General features: G+C 39.1%; 2 protein-coding genes across 4 annotated transcripts; both read right to left on the bottom strand.

Annotated features, from left to right (window-relative positions):
• On the bottom strand, positions 1 to 19,540 carry galr2b (galanin receptor 2b). 3 transcript variants are annotated; one of them, XM_026359411.1, is made up of 4 exons: positions 19,469 to 19,540; positions 15,644 to 15,739; positions 6,265 to 6,647; positions 1 to 2,179 (listed from the first exon to the last, which is right to left on the bottom strand). In XM_026359411.1, exons 2-4 carry the CDS (start codon positions 15,665 to 15,667, stop codon positions 1,420 to 1,422), a joined length of 1,167 nt encoding a protein of 388 aa, XP_026215196.1. In that variant the 5' UTR covers positions 15,668 to 15,739; positions 19,469 to 19,540; the 3' UTR covers positions 1 to 1,419. The 3 variants fall into 3 exon arrangements, with proteins under 3 accessions (XP_026215196.1, XP_026215187.1, XP_026215205.1); XM_026359402.1 differs by lacking the exon at positions 19,469 to 19,540 and adding an exon at positions 16,628 to 17,861; XM_026359420.1 differs by lacking the exons at positions 15,644 to 15,739; positions 19,469 to 19,540 and adding an exon at positions 9,634 to 9,744.
• On the bottom strand, positions 19,480 to 23,076 carry zfand2a (zinc finger, AN1-type domain 2A). The gene is made up of 10 exons (XM_026359432.1): positions 22,890 to 23,076; positions 22,059 to 22,139; positions 21,871 to 21,965; positions 21,338 to 21,469; positions 21,082 to 21,233; positions 20,758 to 20,886; positions 20,595 to 20,670; positions 20,428 to 20,501; positions 19,809 to 19,893; positions 19,480 to 19,620 (listed from the first exon to the last, which is right to left on the bottom strand). The coding sequence occupies exons 2-10, from the start codon at positions 22,111 to 22,113 to the stop codon at positions 19,582 to 19,584; spliced, it is 837 nt and encodes a 278-aa protein (XP_026215217.1). The 5' UTR covers positions 22,114 to 22,139; positions 22,890 to 23,076; the 3' UTR covers positions 19,480 to 19,581.
• Between the last annotated feature and the right edge of the window lie 83 nt (positions 23,077 to 23,159).

Genomic DNA, 23,159 nt, shown 5'->3' with positions numbered 1-23,159 from the left:
AGTGTTACATACATGATGAAAACAGAACAAAGAGACATGAGTAAATACTGAATGCAAAGAGCAAAATCACAGGGGAAGTGTTCAGTGCAAGGGAGAACGTTTAGAAATTAGTCTCTCCAGAGGAAAATTGCATCTCACACTATCTGAAGAGAACACAGGTAAGAGGCAAGATTTTTTTTTTCTTTCCATTTTACAGCTCTGAGGTAGGACACGAGTTTACAGTTAAAGAGAGAGAGAAAGAGAGAGAGGGAGAGATTCAAGATCCGCTTCTATTTAGAGAGAGAGAGAAACTAAATGAACCAGGCAAAAGACAATAATCATTTCACAGCTTGTAAATTTTTAAATACATAAAATACACATTTTTAAAAATACACATCTCTCAAATGCTCCTGACTCACTGATTCACATAATAATTGAAATATACAGTATATCACACCAAAGAGAAACATGCCATGAACACAATCAAAATACGAGTAAAGCAAGAAAACATGTAGGTGGGGTCCAAAAAAGCCTACAACAAAAAACAGGTTTTTTCTCTAATGTCAGAGTCTTGAATTAGAAACTATTTTCTTGAAGTGGTTTACATTATAATGTAGATAGTTTAAATATAATATCTTGACAGAACAGAACAGCATCTGCATGCAAGATACAAAACAAGCAGACCCAAGAACATACTGCTCCACTTAGAAAAACAGCAACCTTGAAAATAGACTAGCAGATTCAAAACTAGTCAAAAAAGGTTTATTCACTTCAATTACTGCAAATGCAGCTGAGCTCATGTGGGGAAAAAAAGACCACACAAAATGAAACACCAGACGATCACAGGACATACCGTCGAGCATGCTGTGGAAATACCGGGGTGTGTCGCCGACTGGCCTGTCCATTACCAGCACAGGATGGACTTCACAGAGAAGCGCGTTACAGAGGATTGCGATTCCTTCTGACTTATGTGCATGAGCTGCACCACGACTGCAAAACCTGCATTAAATCCTGTTTAAAGTCAAATGAATAACCAATGGCGCTGACATACAGAACTCACTTCTCCCTAGAGATGACGATGGCTGAAAATCTTTGGGACTAATTGGAAAGGGGAAAGGTGAGAGATGCATGAGAGACATTCTGTGCTGTTCTTAAAAAGTGCTGGGATAATGTGGATCCTCTAATGGTGAAAAGAATAATAAATAAATAAAAATACCAAAGTGCAAACCACAGTTAAGGCAAAAGGTGGACACAGGCAACACTGAGAAATGTTCACTTTGAGTAAAACCCTTTCATCCGAAGCTGTTAGTGGATATTATGAGGGATGAAACTAACACTTTTTTTGGTAGTGGACTTCAATGCATGGATCTTTTTTATCTAAATGTTAGCTGCAATGTCATTTACATAAGGCAAGACCTCTCAGTAAGGTTGAATCGCTTGTCAAGTCTGTCGCTGCGAGGGCAAATTGAGAGTCACTGTGGCTTCTCTTGGCTCAATCAGCCTGTTAATCATTTCACATTCATTTTGTCTTAAGTTCTCCTCGTTCATCTGCGACACTTCCGTCGAGCCCGCTTCAAACCCAGGAACAGTGTTGGCTACGTGAACCACGTGAACCTTATTCCTCCCATTTTTACTCAGGATGCAGCTGAACACTTTCTTGAAGCCCTTGCGAAAGTGCTTGGACACCAGGGCGTACACGATGGGGTTGACGCACGAGTTGGCGTAGGCCATGCAGTGGGAGAGAAGCCTGAAGGCATACGTGGTCTGATTGAAAGGGAAGTCTCCATACAGGTAGCACAAGATCACCACGTGGTACGGCAACCAGCAGATGCAGAAAAGCACAGTGACGATGATGATCATTTTGGTGACTTTGCGTTTGGCCCTCTTGGATTCGGACATGCCGTCCAGAGGGTCGACGGCCGTCCACAGGTACTTGATGGTTCGAGTGTAGGACAGGCTGACGATCAGCACGGGGATGACGTAGCCAAACAGGAAGGTGCATGTGTCCAGTACCTTGCGGCTCTGCTCCTCCCAGCCGGGGATGCACACAGTGCTGTTGGCCCAGTCAATCAGGTCGTAGTAGCTGAGATATGGACCCGCAAAGACCAGGGAAAGACCCCAGATGATCACCATGGCAACCACTGCATTACAAGGGGTTCGCAGCTCTCTTGAGCGCAGTGGGTAGCGAATGGCCAGATATCTACAATTACAAACATAATAATAATAATAATAATACTCACATGTTATTATCGTTAATGGAAACACTGAGCCGGTGTGGTAGTATATGATAAATACCGTCATTACTCTACCAGCTGCTATGCCAAAACCCATTTTATACATTTTTGTCCATTTTTAAAAATTGTGATTGGCTGAAAGATGCAAGATGCCTACTCAAAGAACTCATTTAATTTGAAATCTGTGAATTTGTAACTACATTTTGAAATTAATTCTGCTATAAATCATCACACCACACATTTTCAGTTGTGTACAAATTATACGTCTGACATCCTTTTTGCTCCATGGCTTGTTTCAGACATCAGTCTAGCGGGACTATAGCAGGACTGAAGAGGACATGATAATGAATTTTGGAAACATCACTGAGAGTAAATCTTTATGTCATGGGAATATCCACCAAGGTTGCAGCCACCTCCACACCCATTGTTATGACCATCATTGCCCACGCTGAAGGTTCTGTAATAGTATAATTCACACCACAGCCATATGCGAGTTTTATTGAATAAAAACAATCCTCAGGGAGATATGTCAACCTGGCTGCAGTAATCACAGATAGGTTTGTTCCAGGCTTTTCAATAGGATCTGATCTTGCATGCTTCTCTTGGTTAAACCCTGACAATAGCAGAGAACATGACCGTGTCTTGTGCATTGCTTTTGATGTTGCTGAGGCACAAATCCCAACGTGCCCCAGGTGTTATTATGATGATTTTTTTATTGCACCAGTCTCTTCCAATAATATGATACCATACTGTTTTCCTTTATTATTACCAAAGTTATTGCCTCAGCATCACGCCAAGTGTCTTCATTGTTGAACACTATTTGCAAGATTCAACATGGTGCTTTATGAACTAATGCTCACGGAGAGAAACAGTATTCGAGGTACTGCAGCTGCATTTGCCTAAAGCAGGGATTTAGGGTAAAGCTGCAAATCGAATTCATGTCCTCCCCCTGTCCATGTTTACTGGACTCTTCAGCCAGCTCTCCAGAATAAGAGCAAAACAGCCTCTCAGGTCTTTGAAACATGACTGAAATTGGTCCAGGGACACTTATGTTCAACATGAAAGGGGAATTAAAGCTGATACCTTGTTTTAGTTTGGAGGCTGATCATACTGGATTGTTCCTGATTGTTTGATACATTACACGTAGCTGCAGCCTCAACACATACACATAAAAAAATAGAGGCAAAAAATCTCCAAAGATTTCTTCTCAATTTTTAAGACTGCAGGTTTAACTAGTAAACAGTCTATGATTGGATTTTTTATTGTTGTTGCTTAGTCACATGTACATTTGTTTTCAACGTGGTGGTGCAATTTAACTCCCAGACACAATGCAATAAAACCAAATAGTTACGCTTTATGTAAAATGATCTTCACTGTGGACATTTTTCCAACATTAAACCACAGTAATTGTATAATCTGCCTCCGCACATTGCAGCAACAAATGAGCGAGTGTGTGTCCTGCTGTCTACTCAGGCTGAGCTGTGATTGAAAAGTACTGTTGGGAACTCCTGGTGTAATCGTTTTTTTCAGGAACTGAGGAGGAGAACAGCAGAAATGTATTAACCTCTCGACTGAGATGTACCTGCTCTTTTCCAGACGGGAGGAAATGTCTGGCTGGTGAGCACGTTGAATCTTTTAAAGTGTAAACACAGCCAGCGTGAACAGAGGGTGTCTGCTGCAGAGGGCAGCTGCAAATCGACTCGGTCTGTATTGACGGAGGTGATAATGTTGCCCAACAATTCTAATGATGGCTTAGAGCTTACTCTGTGAGGGATATAATTTTCAGCCAGGGATCATGCATGGCTTTCTCATAAGATATTCCATTAGAGATTCAGAGTCGTTCTAAGGTCTTATGGGCCTTTGACTAATGTGTTCCTCTGGGGTCTTGGTGTTCATGGTGCTGTTTTATCTTGAGATGAGAAAAAAACATTTGTGATGAATCAAATGCAATTTTATCATGAAACAATTTAACAACACAGTAAACAAAATTAATAAAAGCATGAACATACAAAAGTGTGACCTAATAAAAACTCCTTTATTGCCTCAAGCAATTGTTAATTAATGCTGATGCATATGTGTATTATGTTGTGACTATCTTATCTTATCTTATCTTATCTTATCTTATCTTATCTTATCTTATCTTATCTTATCTTATCTTATCTTATCTTAGAAAAAAGCTTGAACTCGACACCTTAACATGTCTCTGCTGTTTCTTTCAGTGTTAGAAGTTGTTTTTTGGTTTTTGATGAGAACCTCACATTGCAATGCCACCTAAAACACTGGATCATGCGGCATCAGGTTTGGATCTGAGAGTGTGTGATTAAATATAATTGCTTAATATTATGTGGGACTAGGTGCATCTTCTTTCAGAGAGGCATTCAGTACATTTGGTGGAACATTGACATGATTATTTGTCAGTTGTGAATAACAGGAATTATCCTGTATTAAACATCTTTCATTCATGATGAGTCAATAATCACCTTAAGTCATGCATTATTTAAGTGTCTTAAATATTTGTTTATACCCTTAAAAATAATTTAATGTGTCCACAAATAAGTTAAACTTCTCCCTCAAATGTGTACAGTGAAAAAACTATATATTTTCTCCTTTTAGTGGCTCATACTCAACGTTCTAAATTTGTTCCCCTTAATTAATAATTTCTGCCCTAGAATTACATAATGTTCAATGAATTTTAAAGTAAACCTTGTTTTTATAAACATGCTGTTCAATCTATAAATATGTTTTAGATGTCAGAGGCAATTCAATATTGTGTTTAACAGCCACAGTCTAACATACAACCATGTGCAATGCCCACTGGAAGTGTTCACCTTTCATGTTTGTACAACATTGAATCATGGTTAATTTGATTTGGGTTTGTTTATACTAACATATACTATACTGAACAGAAAAAAGACTCTTTAATGTCAAAGTGACAAAATATATAAAAAGTAATATCTGAATGTTCAAGCTCTGTCAGGTTTCATAGGGATTGTCTGGCAACGCATTCTCAGTTTAATTGAAGTCTGGGCTCTGACTCAGTCACTATGGAACAATAACTATATACTGTACATGCATGTGTAGCTTTGACTAATCATATTGGGTTGGTGTATTTGTCATGATGTGTTTATCATTACATCTAGTCTGACATCCCAGAAGCTCAAGTTTGGTCTCATCAGACAATCCAGTTGAGGTCAGAGTCACCTACGTGCCCTCTGATTTAATACAAGCTCAGAATTATGTTTTGTCTTCATGGTCTAGATGATTGGACCCTCAAGATACATGTAGTTACATACTGCAATCAGTTAAAAGCTGCACTGAGGTGATCTCCACTTTGCATGACTTCTAAAACCAACTGGCTGCACAAGTGGAGAAGACAAATGGAGTACCTGCTGACTACAGCTGTTAGACTGAAAGAATTAATTGAATAATATGAGGGCACAGTTAGTAATTCATTTCCATAAATATGAATTGAAGGGAAGAAATTAATTAAGACGTGAAAAGGAATTACTGAAATAATTCATCAACATTGGTATATCAGTGCAAAAATTACTCATTTATAAGAAGCGCAACAGGAATGGATCCACACAATATTAATCAGCAGCTTTTCTGATGACTAATTAATAATTCATTATTAGGTGTTTATGTCGTTTACAGTGTCAGCAACAAATGCCAAACGTTCTCTGGTTGCAGCTCCTCAGTATGCTGCTTGTCTTCTTGTTCTATTTCATTGCAAATCAAATTGGATTTTGGAAATCAGTTTAAACACATCATTGGAAGTTTGAGTTGAAGATATCATTTTAGGCTTTGAAAACAGGTGACACTTTAATGGAATAAATAATCAACTCAATAAGTGCAAAAATAACGGGCAAATAAACTAATGATTTAAATAGCCCTTAGCTGCAGCATAAAGAACTGCTTTTGAAAAGCATCCCCCAACCATGCTTAATTTAAAACCACTTTTTCAAATGTCACCTGTTGAGTGGAAATTATATTTTGTTTGCTGTGGATAATCAAATATTTTTTTGTTTTGGAATGGATAATTAGTAATTACCTGTCAACAGAAACAGCAGCGAGCGTGAAGCTGCTGGCGTACATGGTGAGGTTGATGAAGAAGTGGACCACTTTACACATGAAGGAGCCAAACACCCAGCCTTCCAAAGAGTAGATGGTGGCTTGGAAAGGAACGCAGAAAATGATGAAGAAGAAGTCGGCCACGCTCAGGTTGAGTATAAACAGGTTGGTCGTGTTGTACGCAACCTGTCCGCTCCTCAGCAGCACGGCGAGCACCAGGCTGTTGCCGACGGTGCCCAGCAGGAAGATGAGGGAGAAGACCACAGACACAATCACACTGGTGGGGTTCAGCTGGTAGCTTTCAGAAACATTTGCCATCCCTCCGGGCTTGCTGAAATCCTCAAAGTCGGACATTTTGCAGGTCTGAAATGTGACAACAGAAGATAGAAGTGTAAACAAATTATTTTCACTATCATTGAACTTTGGCTGTTTGAGCCGGAAGTCTTCACCTCACCAGAGAATACCATTTTTCAAACCAGTGTTCCTCGTGTTCTCTTTGGGCTTATGCACCGGTAGACATTATTGACACAATGACAAAGGAGCTCACTCAGACGGGGCTTAATGACACGGTAAAGTTGACAAGCCTGCATGCATCACAAGATTTCTTTATCCAATTAATCCCCAGTCTAGTCATGTCACACATATTAATTAGACAGTACTAAGGGGAGGTTTTTTAATTGGCTCGCAACATTTTGTCAGCTGTGTACTGGGAATATTTTCAGTCTAACAAGTTTGGTTGCAGTGCAGTGGATCTACTCAGAGGATTCTCTTCAGGACCAGTCCATCTACTGCAACCAAGTCAGCTCCTCTACTCTGCAATCTATGAAATTGTGTCTTAAACCCAGAGCCGTCTGAGTGCTCTCATCTTGCTCAGTGCATGGAGTGAAAATGAAAAAAAAAGTCCATCTTTACTGGGAACCTTTTGCTTTTAGCCAGAAACACTTTATAATAAGTAATAATAAGTAATCATCTATTGATGGGTACCATGATTTATTTTTTGTCAATTTATGACAACGGTAACAATGTCATACTAGAGCTTATGACGCATTGCAGGTTCATAAAGTCATCATTGACGTCACTGTGCACTCCTGGGCATTTTTTCATGTAAGATTATCATGTTGCTGGATGGTGAGTGATGGAAAATTGGGGTTTGAAAGTAAAGAGCTGCTCTTGATGCTGAGGTTAATGAGTCACAGTGAAGAGACACACACAGCGTGCGTCTCTTCAGCCAAACATTTCAATTAATCCCACTGAAGAGTTCAATTCCGGATAAAATTGTTGAATTATGTCTGTAAAGCATATTTGTTTGGCTGTTTTAATTGACGTACAGAGGGTCTTTTGGGGGCAGGTGCTGCAATTTCAAACAAGCTATTTATCAGAGCCATATAATGAGGTCATAGTGAAATTATCTAGCAACAAAATTATCTGCGTAGGTTTCTTACCAAAACATCCTGTCAGAGACTTTGGAATAAGGTATTTAAAATATAACTTGATGATGATCAAGCAAAATCCTGCTAATAGTCGAAATGGAGGCTAAAGGCTTAGCAACAGGGTTTCAGTGTGTCCGATGGCAAGGCCGGTAAATAAACAAGTACAATTTATATGAAATATAGCCTGTGTGGTAGCAAAGGTTTGAGCTGTCAACATGTTGATTTCTATAAAACTAATAAATATGATTGAATTTGAAGATAAGAATTTAGGAAATATTCATATGGAACTAGTCATTTCTTGGATCTGAGAACAGCAGACTCCGTTGCATATTAAATTACAGTGTCAGGTCACAGGTCAGCTGGATAAAAAAAAAAAAGTGAAGTAGATGCAGTGTGGTTCCTCAAAAAGAATTTGAATAAATCTTTTATGCTAAATCTGGATTAAAATGAAATGCAGAGGAAGACTTGTTCACCGACCATCTAGTGTAACATTACCTCTTGTATCTAAAGAAATCCAAATCTTTAAAGTATCTTTGTCACAGCCATTCTGTGTGGAAACAAAATCCAAATCAAGGAGAAAAGCTATCATCTAAAACAGACGTTTACATCTGTACCTGTTATCATCTTAATTACCACCACTGAATTAATGTTGCATTTGCAATTTCCAGCCATGGAAGTGACAATAAAAAGGAAACAGCCCACATCTTTGATAACAACACACACATGTAAACCTCATCTAAAACCATGACTGCATTTTTAGGCAAAACAGATTGCGGATCCGTGTAAATGCGCTGATTCGATTTTCTTTAAGCAGCTGTCCCTGCAGATATGATGAAGAAATCTATCACTGAGATGTCGTCTTTTAAAGACAGGAAAGCTAGATCACATGGAATAAAAATGTAGATGATAAACTGTGAGATATCATTACTTTATGTGGGACACTCTTAAACTTAATTCTGTCCCTCAAATCTCAGTAATAACCATCTCAAAATTAATTATTAAACATTATTAAACTTTGAAGATCTTGAGCATAAACTCTGCTTCCAGTCTATCTGCATAATTAGAATCGTGACTGAGAGTAAAATAAAGAGGATATGCTGATTACAGTCAATGACAATGATGAATAAATGACACTCTGCAATAGAGATAATAAAGGTGGCAATGTATTTTTATTAACCTTATAAAGAGGCAGCTGGTTTCATGCTCAAGGGGAATTTACTTCTCAGTTCTGTGTCCATGCGCTAATTCATCAGGCACTTTGGCTCGGAAAGATCATCTAAACTGATATTAAATATCCTGCTGCAGTGAAATACTGGGCTAAAACTCCAGCCGGTGGAGAAATTGTGCAAAAGTCTCATGGGGGGATCGAGAGAAAACAAGGATACAAGGGCTGTATGAGCTGGTAATAGAGCATGTCAGACCTGACAGGCTGTGCAATTTACAGACTTTGGCTGAGCTCGGTGTGAGGGAGGTTATGATATAATTACAATTTCTGGAGACAAAACAACGAGTGATAAAAACAGCAAAGGCAGAAAGGAGGGTAAGGGTGATGAGGATGTAGCACACATACAATCCACAGTTGGACAGGAGAAGCCTCAGCATTCAAACTGATCAGCCGGCACAGAAGAGCCAACACACTGCACCAGCAGAGTTTGCATCTTTATCAATAAGCAGCACAGCTTATGGATGAATCATACATGATCTGAAATCTACCCAAGGTGGGGCTAAGATTAAGAGCCAAACTTCAGCCAAGATGTCAGCTAAGCAGCAATGACATTTCTGGAAGGTATAATGAAACGATTCCAAAGAAAGTGCTAAATTTAAATTGCAAAAATCCTATAGATCCATATCCTACTTGTATCCTGCACAAACAGCAGAATCAGCATGCAGATCAGGCAGATGCAGTGCGATAAACGTACCGGGTGGATGATGGCTGGACAGAATCCAAAGCTTCAGCACTGTGCTCAGATTAGGTACGACACTCCCCACAGACCTGCTCTATTAAGATATTCATAGTCTCTACCCCGAAGCCTCTGTTCTTCCAGTGTACATTGGTATCTGGCTGTGTTGCTGGTATCTTACTCTTTCTCCTCCTCAGCCCCCACCCCTCTCCTCCTAGTGAGGACTCCTCCTCCACATTCACTTTAATGTTCACACTTCACTGCAGAAGAGGATTGTGGAGCGAAGGTATGGATGGCGGCTGCAGCACACGGTGATCTGTGCACAATGAGCAGGAGGTTTGCTTCCAAATTATAGCAACATTGTCAGGTCCCTATAAAGAGTCTGCACGCGTGCACCCAAATCAGCCTGTCTTCAAATGTGGCAGTGGCCTTCACATGTGCATTCATCCTCAACGTGTTGTTTCGTAATGAGTGAAACTATTGTCTGCTGAGAGGCAGCATGATTCAGTTGAGCTGGTTATTTCAGGAGTATAAATAATACACTCTGTGTGCAGATGATTAGAGCTCTAATTAATCAGTTATGTTAGTTAGTTAGTGCCAGTGCTCAAAAATACATCGGGTGGAGTGTAAAACAAATATTACTCTATAAAAACCCCAGGGTGACAGGAAATCTGGATTTTAATCAAACAGCTGTTTAGACACAATTACTGTTCATTTAACAACCGGCACATTAAATCATGTTTTCTTCCTATTTCTTATTTAACTAATGTTTCAGAACAAATAATAAGTTCATGTATTAACACACTTCATATTAACCCACTAGATTTCAGCATCACACTGCTGTTTGGGCACCAAATCTGCTTCTTGGGGCTCAGAGACTCAGTTGTACATATATGTACTGGCTTGATGAAAAACGTATCAGTTGTAGCATCAGAAAACATTAGCATTTTACCAGATATGCTGCAGAAAAGCAGTTTATATTCCCCAAAGCTGGGACAAATTCAATCCAAAGAAAAACAGCTGACTTCTTTCTTTCAGTGTTTGTGATTATGAGGGATGTAAGTTGTGTTGAATTGTAGTGCCGCTGTGCATCTTTTTACATGCACCCTGCAGGTATAGGATGGCTTCTGCGAAACAGGGACGCTAACAAACAGACAAAACAAACAAACAGTAAATGGGATTAGCATCACAATATGTCAGAGATGAATGAAGGGTCAGAGAGTGGTTAACTGTTAAATAGATTTTTTGTCATTCAAACAATTTAAGAGCATAAAGGCGACGCAAATGAGCACAGAGAATTAGTCGGCAGGACTAATGCCATCAATCATGTTATTCAGAGCTGTGATTCATCAAGTCATGACCAATACATTTGTTAAAAAAGCCCTTTAATGGCAATTTTGTAGGTCTATGACACAAATGCATGAAACGGTGGGTTTCTATATCAATATTGGTTTTAAAATGTTTGTTAGCGGAATGATTACAGTGTTTTTTGACTGCCTCCTGATGCATTTGCAGATGAACCTGTGTATTCGAATACAAGTAGTGAGAATACAGTACATACAGCTTCTTTCAACCCAGTCATTGTACATTATTTCCAGCCCCTCACCCATTCGCCAAACTGTCAAGTATCCACAAAACATCACCTGTCACCGGTAAGATCCCAACAACGTGGTGCTGTTCAGTAAAGGACAGAGCTTTTCCACCTAATTGTGTAACTTAACGGTTCAAATGTATTCTCAGATGAGTCATTTGAGTTCCTGGGTGTCGCCGTCTTCTCCAGTATGTTCTAGTGCGAGTAGAAAACATTTAGCTGAAACACCAGGGTCTGGTGTGGACTGCTCTCTCCGAGTTGGCTCCAGATCCTGAATTTTGAATCAAGAAACGTTCAGAGGCAATCTCGCCGTCTTCGATCTGACATGTTTCCATCTCTTTCTTTGGAAAACACAAGTCTGACAGGTTGTCGGACACTCATCCGCCAATGAACAGCGGGACACGGTCCAACAAAATGACAGGATGGAGCATTGTGTCCACACCGAGCAGCCAAAAATGTGCTTTTTTAAATCCGTTATGTTACAATACTCTGATTTATACTGCTGTCATGCTGTTAAATACTATTTTCATAACCCGCTCTTCAATGTTTGTGTCCTAATTCGGCATTTTTGACTCTGAAACTGCTCAGCTCTTTTAGCATTACTTTTATACACCTCCATCCACATGCTGCATTCAACAATTGACAGAACAATGCAAAGTTGGGTTGAGTCCAGTTGGTTCTTTGTGTAACAGGACCACCCTCACTTAGAACATCTGGATGAGAAAACAGAGGCTTATACAAACAGACTACTTTGGACTATGATTGATTCTGGCCTTGGTGTCAGGCAAATTACCATTCAGGAATACCTCTGGGTGTTGTTTCATGTGAATGTTTCCATGGCAACCACACAAGGATCACTTTGAAAGGATGGCGAAAACACAGGATTGATTTCCAGCTCGAACACAAAGAGTAGCATGACATTTTACAGAGTAGTCTACATAGAAATGCCGTGAATTAGTGAATTATTAAAAAAGCAGCATCAAGGCAACAGTTCAGTGTGCAGCGTTGCCTTGGTGACAATTTTCCCCTCATCATAGACTTGCGGGTAATAGGAATGACGGTGGGCATGTGTTTGGGTATTGGGCACATTTTATGTCAGTAAGTTTCTGGGTTAACCAGTACATGTTCCCCAGATATCGCCATCCGCTTGGAGCTTATCTTCCCAGAGTGAAGCTGCCTTCTACTGATATGAAACTGTGTCATGCAGCCAAGATAACTATTTTTTACAGTATATGTATTTAATAAAAAAATATATATTGTGTATTTATAATCAGTGAAATGTGTTTGCTTATTTGAGATAAGCCATGCTTTTTTTATTTTGACTTAACATAACTTACTTCACTCATCTGAAGATGCCAAAAAAGACAAATCAATCAGCTAAGGACTGATTTATTTAATTAGTCTTCTTCTGAGGTGTAAAAACAGGTGTTCAATGCTGTATGTTTAACAGCAGAAATCAGTGGCATTGGGAGTGAACGCTGCCCGCTTCATTGATCCCCCTTTATTGGTTCCCACTCAGTGTGCAGGAGATTATTTATGACAAAAGCCTCAGAGGAAATGAGAGGTGTAGGTTAAGTGTTAAACCCACATGTTCACTTTGGCTTATGTTTACTTCAGCAGGAACCTGCTGTGAGCAGACTGGGAAATAAAAGACTTGTCTAGATTGTGCTGACGGATCAATTGGCTAAGAACAGGTCATTACCACCAGCTGAATAACTAAAGGTAATATTCTATAGAAGAAAGGCACCGATGAGATTATTTAGGCTGTGTGGAAATAACTATACTGTTGTAGCCGAGGTGGAGTTCGTTTTAAAAGCACTTCACTTCTCTCAAACTGAACCATTATGAGCCAGAAACCTGACAGAAAACTATTTAATCCTTTGTTGTGAAAAAAAAAGCACCACTTTCAATGACATGTACACATATAACAGGGAAGTTGTGCAGTTGACGAACTATTGTAACTACATTCACACACATTTACTCAAACTGTGTGGGAAGCCTTCAGAGCTGCTTGCAGTGATTGAATCATGAATCACCCGTCCTGCAAGTATTTTATGTCACAAAGAAGAGAGGAGTTACGAGCTATGACAAATAGAAAGATCCTGGTGTTGTGTGCCGTATGTGATGTATATTTACTGAAGTACTTGAAGCACTTATCTGTGAAAAGAGATGACTTTGGGAGACCAAAGTCCAATGACTGACTACAACCAAATGATTCAAAACATTCCTTTTAGATATTTCCAGGAGTGAATGCACTGAATAAGGCACAAGTGAGTTTTGAAATAATACTAATAAACAGTACATGCACTGAGGATAGACCACAGAATCGTACTTTGGTGTTGACAACCCCGCTGGCAGAGTTAAAATGCTATAACATTGTTTTTTTTAAGCTTGGGAAAGACCATTCAGTTAAAATAAAAAGCATCAAATACATTTTTGAGACATGGAACCTTGATAATTTTATGCTAAAATGAACCGACCACAGCAGTTTGAAGAGCCTTAAATTGGTATAAAACACTATAATGAAGACTAAAAAAAAAAAAAAAACAAACCTGCTGGCAGTGTCTGTTCTATGTCTCAGGTGAACAAACACTCAAATCTATTTCAGTAGCAGTGAGCTCTGGGACTGTGACTGAGAGGAGTGTTGAGAGAGATATTAAGTTTTACTGGAAGACTCATTACAGTAGCAAAAATAAATAAAAAGATTTGATTGCAGAGAGGAAGTATAACAAATTACCACCACTGGTCAGTCCAGGTTGAACTATACTATTATCCCATGGTTGGCATAGAAACCAGTACATATGATGTTGTGTCCTGACTTATTTTTGAGTACGACAAATTGGTCTGTGTGTGTGTGTGTGCATCTGCTGAGGTCGTTCGTCATTGTGCAACACTGTTTAGATGCAAAAACAGACGCATGTGAGGCTGAGCGGAGGCGTCTCCTTCACATGACCTCCTTTTACCTTTTGTGCAGCTTCTGAAGGTGCCTTAAGTTGACAGTATTTCAGCTACTCAGAGTTTTAGCAGTGCCACTTTGCTGAAAACCGACAGTTCAGAGGTGCCAGAAAATAATAACCCGCATTGTGCTCACTCTGTGGTGGTCTGACTGAGCAGTGTAAGTGGGAGAAAGGCCACCATCGACCTGATCGCAGGGCAACAATGACCGCTAGGATTACACAGTGAGTTTTTTGGTCAGTATATCAACTGCATCATGCAGTACTTTTGTCCCCTCGCTGCTGTAAAACATAATTTTTCACCATTTCCCCTACAAGCTATTTTATTCAGCCTGTAAAACACAATTTCCGTTGTTGGCTACAGCATCCAGCCTGACATTCAAGGCCACTTTTATGTGATTCAGTGCAATAAAACCAAATTCATGATTATATGAATTAAAGCAATAACAGCTATTCAAGAGGCTATTATTAGGAAACAGACAGCAGCGGTTGGACATGCCTTCTGCCCGAATTAGTTTATTGTGACCCCGAATGAATGAAGCACGTCGGGATCCGTGGAGAATCCTTCAGCAAAGCCCATAACGGCTCAAGAGAAAGCATTGATTACCCTCAGAAACACCGCTTCAAACAAACAGATGGACTCTGCTCACAGTGACACAAACAAATGACTGCTTCTGTGCAATGTTCGCACTGGAGGAAAAATAGTCATAGAAAGTGTAGACAGGGTGTAGATGGAGGGTCACACTTAGTTCGGATTCAAAGCCATGTGTGTCATCACAGAGGAGACCACGATGTGACAGTAACAAACTGTTATTATGTTACAGCTTATCTACTTTCTTTTCACAATCTTTCAAGGTAAAAAAGTCACACTCGGTCAGTTCAGAGTCATTTTCCACATTGTGAATAGAGTTGACTCTCTGAACCACTTTAGTCTGTCAATACAATCAGATGGAAGAAAACAAGGTAACTGGGTTCATGATGCTAAATGTTTTGTTGTTTGTTTGAATTCACAGTCACCAGAAAGGGGTGTGTCTCCCCTCCACTGTCTGGATTTCCATTTGGTTCGGGCACCCATGTCCTCCTCACCGTGAGCTGTAATCAGTTTGACGAACCTTTCACTTTTCAGCTATAGCGCCATCAACCTGTCGAGATTTAATTCAGCCCGTTCCTCGTAAGCAAACACAAAAAAACGAATGACATTCAGTCAGCTGCAGCTGCGCTTTGTGTTTACAGTCAATTAGATGAAATGCTTGCCGAAGATGGACAGAGGTCAGAGGACAAATGACGATGGCGATGACAAACAGATAGGATATGCCATCGTATGTAAAAAAGCCATTTCTTTGCAAAAGCTGCTTTCTATTATTCTTTAGCCATTTCTCGGTGAGGGATGTGCATGAGCTGCTGAAAATAATCTACCCTGTCATACTAATTTGATTGGGCCCCAGACAGAGAGGAGTCTCACCCATGACTGAGCTTGACTGACCTGAGCTGGCTCCGTATTGATCATGGTGGTGTGTCGGAGACGATGCTCCCCCTTTGCTGAGACTGTTGAATCATGATTCTTGCCTATGTCTTTATTCTGTTGAGATTTAGGGGAGCAAATTATTTTCAGTAAATAGATCAAAGCTGCAGTTATTCTGTTTGTAGTATGTGCAGAAAAATCTTCACTGCATTAAAACAGACAGGTGAGGATGATGTAAATCTCAGCACCCTTCATTCATCTGTACACTTGTACTCGCTTTGTGAAAAGGATATATTCAATCAGCTCAGCCATTATTGACGTCAAGGCCCATTTACTTGACCTCTGCATCGCAAATCGACATTTCACACAAGAGCTTGCAATCAGCTTTTACTCTGACCTCCTGTAAGCCTGTAAACTATTCATTTGTTTCACTGGCTACTTTTTTAGCATGAGAATAAATAACACTCAGTCACAGTTAGTCCTGCCCAGTGTGTCCCACTTTGATGCCCCAGTGAGTATCGAGTACACTTCATAACTAGAATAAAATTATCCCTCCCGAGCTTTAGAGCTCTTATTAAATCACGAGCTGGGTGTTTAAATGATTATAATTAATGTCATTCCCCACTAGTTTTTATTTATAATAATATCTAATGACTTAAAAGACACAATTCTTCTTAGAGTAAGAGCAGTAAATATTTGAAATAAACCACATGCACTGTTTTACAGAGCTAAATGTACATTAGAATTAGCATTAAGTGTTGAATGCTCATAAGAAATGTTGTCGTTACTGATTGAAAATGATTAACAAATAAAGATGATTTTTATGTTTTGCAACTGCTGGTGAGAAAATAATGATCAACCTGCCGCAGCAAATCATTTTAAATCATGTCTGGTGGTGTCAGTAGTAGTAGTTTGGGTGTTGGTGCTGCTGGAGAATCAGTTCAGGCGTCTCAAGTACAGATGATTCACGTTTGCAAGATGGTGAGTTACTCTGTATTTTCTCACCATCTGGTTCGCTGAAGCGCAATCCTCAGATGACCACTCTGCATTAGTGAATGCTTCACACACACACACACACACACACACACACACACGTACGTACGTGTTACCATAGCAATCAATTATGTGAAAATCCCTCAAAAAACTACTTCTGAAAATAAACATGTTAAGCAGAAGGTTTCTCCCACTTGTCCACAACTTTTGCATTAGCACCTACTCGGCGAGGACACATTCTGGACCACTCTCCTGTTTGCCTGCTGTGCCGCAAAATGACACTTATGATGCTAGGAAATTGGAGCTGTGTTAGAGCACCATGTCGTCCTCACCAGCCTCAAGGTCACAAATCTCCAGCTCTGAAACACGTGTCCACTGACACCAGTTGTATATATACCATCCTTCAACAGTAAACAATTAAACCTCACATGTAATCATTTGGACTCTTTGACTAACTATTTATGTATGTATTTAGAAATAACCCTGTCTCTTATAAACTAACATTATCATGTATCCACTTAGAGGTATTTTGGTGATATGGCAATTTGAAAATCTGTTGTTTTAAAGTAAGAATTTTGAGATGAACATCCGTGATGTTATTTGATGACAGATGTGAGGAAGAATTTCAGCACTAACAAGACACTGTCACTACAGGGTCAAACAACTGTGAAGACATTCAGCGGATTCACGGCTACACTTCAAAGCCAGGAGGACTGAATCATTTTGTCCCGACATAGAGAATCAATGTAGCTTACTCAGAAACTATTTCTCCTCAATTCACCAGGTGGGCGTCTGTCAAAAAGCCTCAAACTAATTCAGTGAGGGTCACGTCCCCATACATTGCTAAGATTAAAAAGCTAGTGGTTTGTGGCAAGTGTCTGATGTCTGTCACGGGGACCAGGTGCATGAAACCTCGTGCCTCAACAAGCCTCATCACTACCTGGACTAAAATCCATAGAGACAGAGGTGAAAAGCCGGTGTCTCAAAAATGCCAGAGGCTGAATGTTTTCAACGCCCAGAGAAACGACCTTTTCACCAATCGCGGTGGGAATTCCTCTTTTTTTAAATGTGGCTTTCTACTTCGATCCCCTGTCCTCATAAAACCCTTTTTTACACCGACTTTTACTCACTGACCTGTTTTTTAACAAATGCTTCAAAGTGTGCTGTTAGCACTGGGGCTAACGTGAGAGCACTGCATGAAATATCAGATATCATTTTAACAATCTAATTAAATTATTAACATTAACTATTTGTACCACTTTAGGTGGCACATTTCCTCCTTTTGATAATAATGAAAGCTTTTGTCACAAGGCACTTTCTCATAAGAGAAAGTAACAGATGTTTGACAATGTCTTCTCATGACTGACTGCACTTAGTAAAGATTAACCAATATACAAATTTAACAACATACAAGATAATGACCTACATTATATTTGTTAATACTATAGACGTAGATAAAGATTAGATCACATTTCATTAGAAATTAATCCAGAAAACCGCAAATGGTTCACATACTTTTTCTTGCCACTATAAAATATTTCGCATTCATGTTCTATGGTAGATGAGATGTGAGGAGAAGATCACAATACATAAAACCAGGCCTAGGATTTGTCACTACACAATGGCAGTGATGAATACTTGATACATGCTGACAAAGTGTGAAATAATTAACTATACATCACAAGCATCTGATTAGGCTAATTATGTATTTTGTGACACATACTAATTGCTGCAGGTTGAGGAGACCTTGCCCGGTAGCTGCATGCCCTTCAGCTCTACTTATTACATATTATTATGTAAATGGTTTTGGTCAGCTACTGTCACAACAAGCAGCGTTTGAACAGCTAGTTCTGTTGGTCACATCAAACAGCTCAGTGAACTCCTATATTATCTGTCCGTCATGCAAACATGAGAACAATCGGGTCATTTACCATGTTGTACAAAATAAAAACTGAATCCCTGCACACGTAAGACATAGCAAAATAGCTGAGATCTTTTCCAACAAGCCATTCTGAAGTAAACGTTCAGCCTGCTATGAAATAACATCTGTGGTTTTTTGTTGCCCTCTGCTGTACAAACCCTGAATGACTTGTACAACTAGGGGTATTAATTCATCAGTCATGTATTTTATCTATCTCTGTTTTTTTTTGTTTAGTTTTTGTTTTTACAAATAGACTCAACATAAACCTTTTCCTGTTAAGGGTCGCAGGGTTACTGAAACACCCCTAGCTGTTATTGGGTTGAGAGGCAGGCTACACCCTGGACAGCCCATAAGCAGTTTATGATAATAAAACATTTATAAGAACATAGCATTCAGATTTGACAAACAGGAACTAATTCAGTTTGTTGTAACTTAAATGCAGATTTCAGTTAATATGAACATTTTTGATAAATTATTTTATCTCAGACAACTCCTCACTTTATGAACTGTTCCTTCTCCAGTAGCAAGAAAGTGGAGCTGGAGTGAAATCAGCTGAACTTTCTCGTCATGGCTGCCAAACCTCGGCCTGGACTAGTTCGAATGAAAGTCCTCGAAGTTTATACACAATAGCAAAAACCAATTGCAAAAGACCTGCATTGTGTTCAATATTACCACTTTTTCGCACTGGCACTGAACGCATACAGTAAACAGCCATCTCTAAACAAACTCTACCCAATAAAAGTAGAATAAATTATTTGATATATAGTTTATGAAATGGGCTAATCAAAATGGGGAATGTTTGAAATAATGTATTTAATATTCATATATGTAGTAATGTAATATAATGCATTAATCATGATCAGCATATAAAATATATACAGAGCAAATCATTGTTAAAAATTACAGATCCTGCTGGAAAAGTATGTGCTTACATTGAAAAAAGTGGCAATATCTCTTTGTCTTCATGTAACAATCATTGATCCTGGATGCTGATGTGCAGTTTCTAGTAGGCAAGTAGCACAGCTTGAAGGTTGATCTTCAGAGATTAAGAAAGGCTGCAGTAGGACTGTTTGGACTCACTTTCCTAAAACGAAAGAGAAAGCACAGTTAGGAAGAAAGTTGTGTCCCCCTACATACTTCCTAATTGCTAATTAATCTTTCATTTTCTGGCACTTGAGAAAGTTCAAAGATGATAGGTTGCCATGACAACGGTGTACCTACACTTGTTCCTGTTTAAGTAGCAACCTACTGACGGCTAAGCTTTCCGGGTACCTGTTGTCTCTGCTGCTGTCGACGGTACTCTTCTTCGCTGGCAGCCAGAGCCTGAGCGAGAGCCAGATCCTCCTCCTCCTGAGGGCTGACACAAATACAAAAAAGAGACCCATGGTGAAAAGTCCAGTTTAATCACTTTGTACAAACTATTTGCACAGTACTTTTAACTGCAAACAATAACCCAGTGCCTTCCCATTATTTCTTATGGAAAATCATTCTTGATTTTGGAAATGGCAGATACTACTACTTCTCTGTTGGCCGTTGTTCAATCTTACAGTTAAATAAACCCATTCTGAAACTGAGAAACATTAACCTAGCGGTTCCCAAATGTTTCGTCTGAACAGAATTCAAGTCATTCACTACCACAGGTAAAAGAGATTTTTATTATTCTCAGATAAGTGCTAACATTACATTAATCTCAATAACCTTGATAGAAGAGCACTATCATTTGTTTATTACTTTAATCAGATTAATCTATTATTAGGTACACTCCACATTTTCCCTACTGGCCACACTCACACTTCAAAAACACTTGGTTACAGAGCCAAAAGGTGGATTTCAATGACAAAAAAATACTCTCACTCCCATTATTTCTGACATAGGTTTTGATGGTGCTCACCTAGGGGCCTGCTGAACTGGCCTCGAATCAGCCAAAGACATCTCCAGAACCCTTTGTAAAGCCTGCTCCTCTGTCTGAAATGATTCAAGCAGAGCAGCTCAATCATGTCTTCATTTTACCAACTGTAACTGCAAAATCAGGTAATATTATGAAAACAAATCCTGTACCATGCCAGCTTGAAATGATGCAGAGGGTGGAATTAGATTCTGGGGTGAAACAGAAGCAGAGATCCGCTGGGCTGAGCTGGGAAAAAGAGAAACCAAAAAAGTTTATAAATTATAAAGCAAAGAAAATGACCTTTTAGAATCAATACTGAGTATAAGTGCTTACCCACTGCTGTGGCCTCTGTTATTTGCACCTATACCATTCGAAAAAGGTCTAGAGTTGCCTGAAGAAGATGAACTAGAAGCATAGGCTGAGGTAGAGGAAGCACCTTGTGCCCTTCTTACAGCAGCATGTCTAAAATGAACAATAAAAGTTTAAAAAAGTTAAGTTGTTAATGTCATATCAAAAATCAATATGCTATAGCTTAATTGAGTAGTTTAAATCGTATTTCCTTTACTGTGCTGGCATCAAATGGTTTGCAATAAACTATTGCATTTGTGAAATTTTATCAGCAAGCATTATCTGAAAGTGTAGTGTAAATGTACCCACCCAGATTTGGACAGAGGTTTCCCATTAGTCTTGCAATCATGGTCTAGTGGGTTCCGATGTTTAAGACAGTAATTTAAATGACACTGGTCACAGGTCACTCGCATCATTTCCTTTTGCTTACAGCCACCTTTAGAACATTTATTTGTGAAAATCTGTAAATAGGAAAAAAATACTCATTTATTTTGTTAGAATTCAGAATCTATCAAATAGTAAAGGTACAACACATTAATTTTATATTAAAGTATTAAACACACACCTTTCTTTTTCTATGTGCAGGGTCTGATTTGCAGTCCCGATCAATGTGTTCACCAACTTTTATGTCAGGCATTTCTCCTCTCTTGATGGGAATGGGGGTGTTGCACAAAGGACATACTGGGACCTGCACATCCTATAAAATCAGATCAGGGTTAAATATAATAAAACATTACATTTGCCTGTCACATGTAACCTCAAGTATCACAAAGTTTAAACACCATCGTGGTCATTTGATTCTATTTTGGAAACCACATTTTTACAGAGAATACCACACACGTCATTTCCAACAGGATATCAAAATGGAGAAGCAACCAGTGATGACATGCTGTTTCACCAAATCTCCAGTTAACAAATTTGACAAAATAAATACACAAATACACAAAATAAAACTGAATTATTCCAATATACACTGCACATATTGCTATGCAAATAGGAAAAAAATAAAAATAAATAAATACATACATTCCTTTTCAAAACTAGACAAAATTAGACAGCATCAAAACAGTGTGGAAGTTGTGCTAAGTCATTACTTACCTTTTTGTAGGATGATGTGCATTTGTGATTTGCATAGGTGATGTGGTCCTTGCAGAAAACCTCTTGGCAGGCATCACATCGCATTGGAAGAAAATCTGTAAAGACAATCAAGGGAATTTCGGTTTCAGAAACAAATCAACAATACATTAGGATAAACAAGCAGCAAGATTTCTTTAAACAATACTCACCTAAACGTTTGCAGGTCTTCTCAGAGCAGTGCTCTCCTAAGTCTGGAAACTCCATTGCAGAATAATAATAGTCTCAACAGCCTAAAGATGAACGGGAAAAAAAGTTTACTTTTCTATACACACAAACACAAATGAAGTGTTCACTGTAAACACTGGGGAGGGAGGGTTCACTGTATGCTAGCTAACGATAGCTCTGAAATATAGCTATGTCATTCCCAAGTCAAGTCAAGTTAGTTTCTACCAGTATCGTGAAAAGACACCATGTTTAGATTTTTGTTTAAAAGTTATGCTAACAGTTGATGTCAGAAGTGGCAATAATCTAGAAAACAGTGTAGAAGTAAGAGGTTGTTTATAACTGCTACCGTTATTTAGCTATGCCAGGCTAACATACGATTAGGAGCATTACATAACTACAGCTTACGTCGATTAGGATCGTATTGCAGAGACATAATAAGACACCGCACAGACATGACTGTACACTGAGTAACCAAATCTTGTTGATATCATCTTTACCTTAAATCCTCAACAGGAACGTAAAAAACGCTCCTTGCCTATTAACCACATAGCATCAATGCTAAGGCTAGCTTGTGTGTTACCAAGCATTATGTCAACTTTAACGCAGCTTATCAAAATAAATGTACATCTGAAAACAAATATACAAGCTCACTGGGTGGGGAGAAGGTAAATACTCCACTTTTCCCTCATTAAATTAGCTAGAAGTCTCGAATAAACACAGGAAACACGGTTTTGTTTTCGAGCGTCAAAGCAGAAGCAAATAGCTAGCTAGTTAAATCGGACAGCTAGCCTTAGCTTTTGTCTAATTTTACTCACCAAATACCGTTTCCCTTTCGATATCTTCTTTTACGCTAAGAGCGTAACGATGTTATGATAAATTCTCCAAGCTAAGTCGTTCTTTATCGAGTCTTTTTCGCAGTTGTTTAACTACAGATCCCTGACAAACACAGTCCGAGTCGCTCTGAGCTGTCATCGAGTTTTGATGTGCCACCACTGCCACGCACGCCCTTCCTGCGTCATGACGTACACGGGCGTCTGGCGTTTACACGTCACCGTTGTTGCGTAACCTTCAAGTAAAGTCTGGAA

Source organism: Anabas testudineus, chromosome 8 (assembly GCF_900324465.2).
Source record: "Anabas testudineus chromosome 8, fAnaTes1.2, whole genome shotgun sequence".
Lineage (NCBI taxonomy): Eukaryota > Metazoa > Chordata > Actinopteri > Anabantiformes > Anabantidae > Anabas > Anabas testudineus.
The sequence above is the reverse complement of the archived record's forward strand: the minus strand, read 5'-3'. Positions and strand labels throughout refer to the sequence as shown.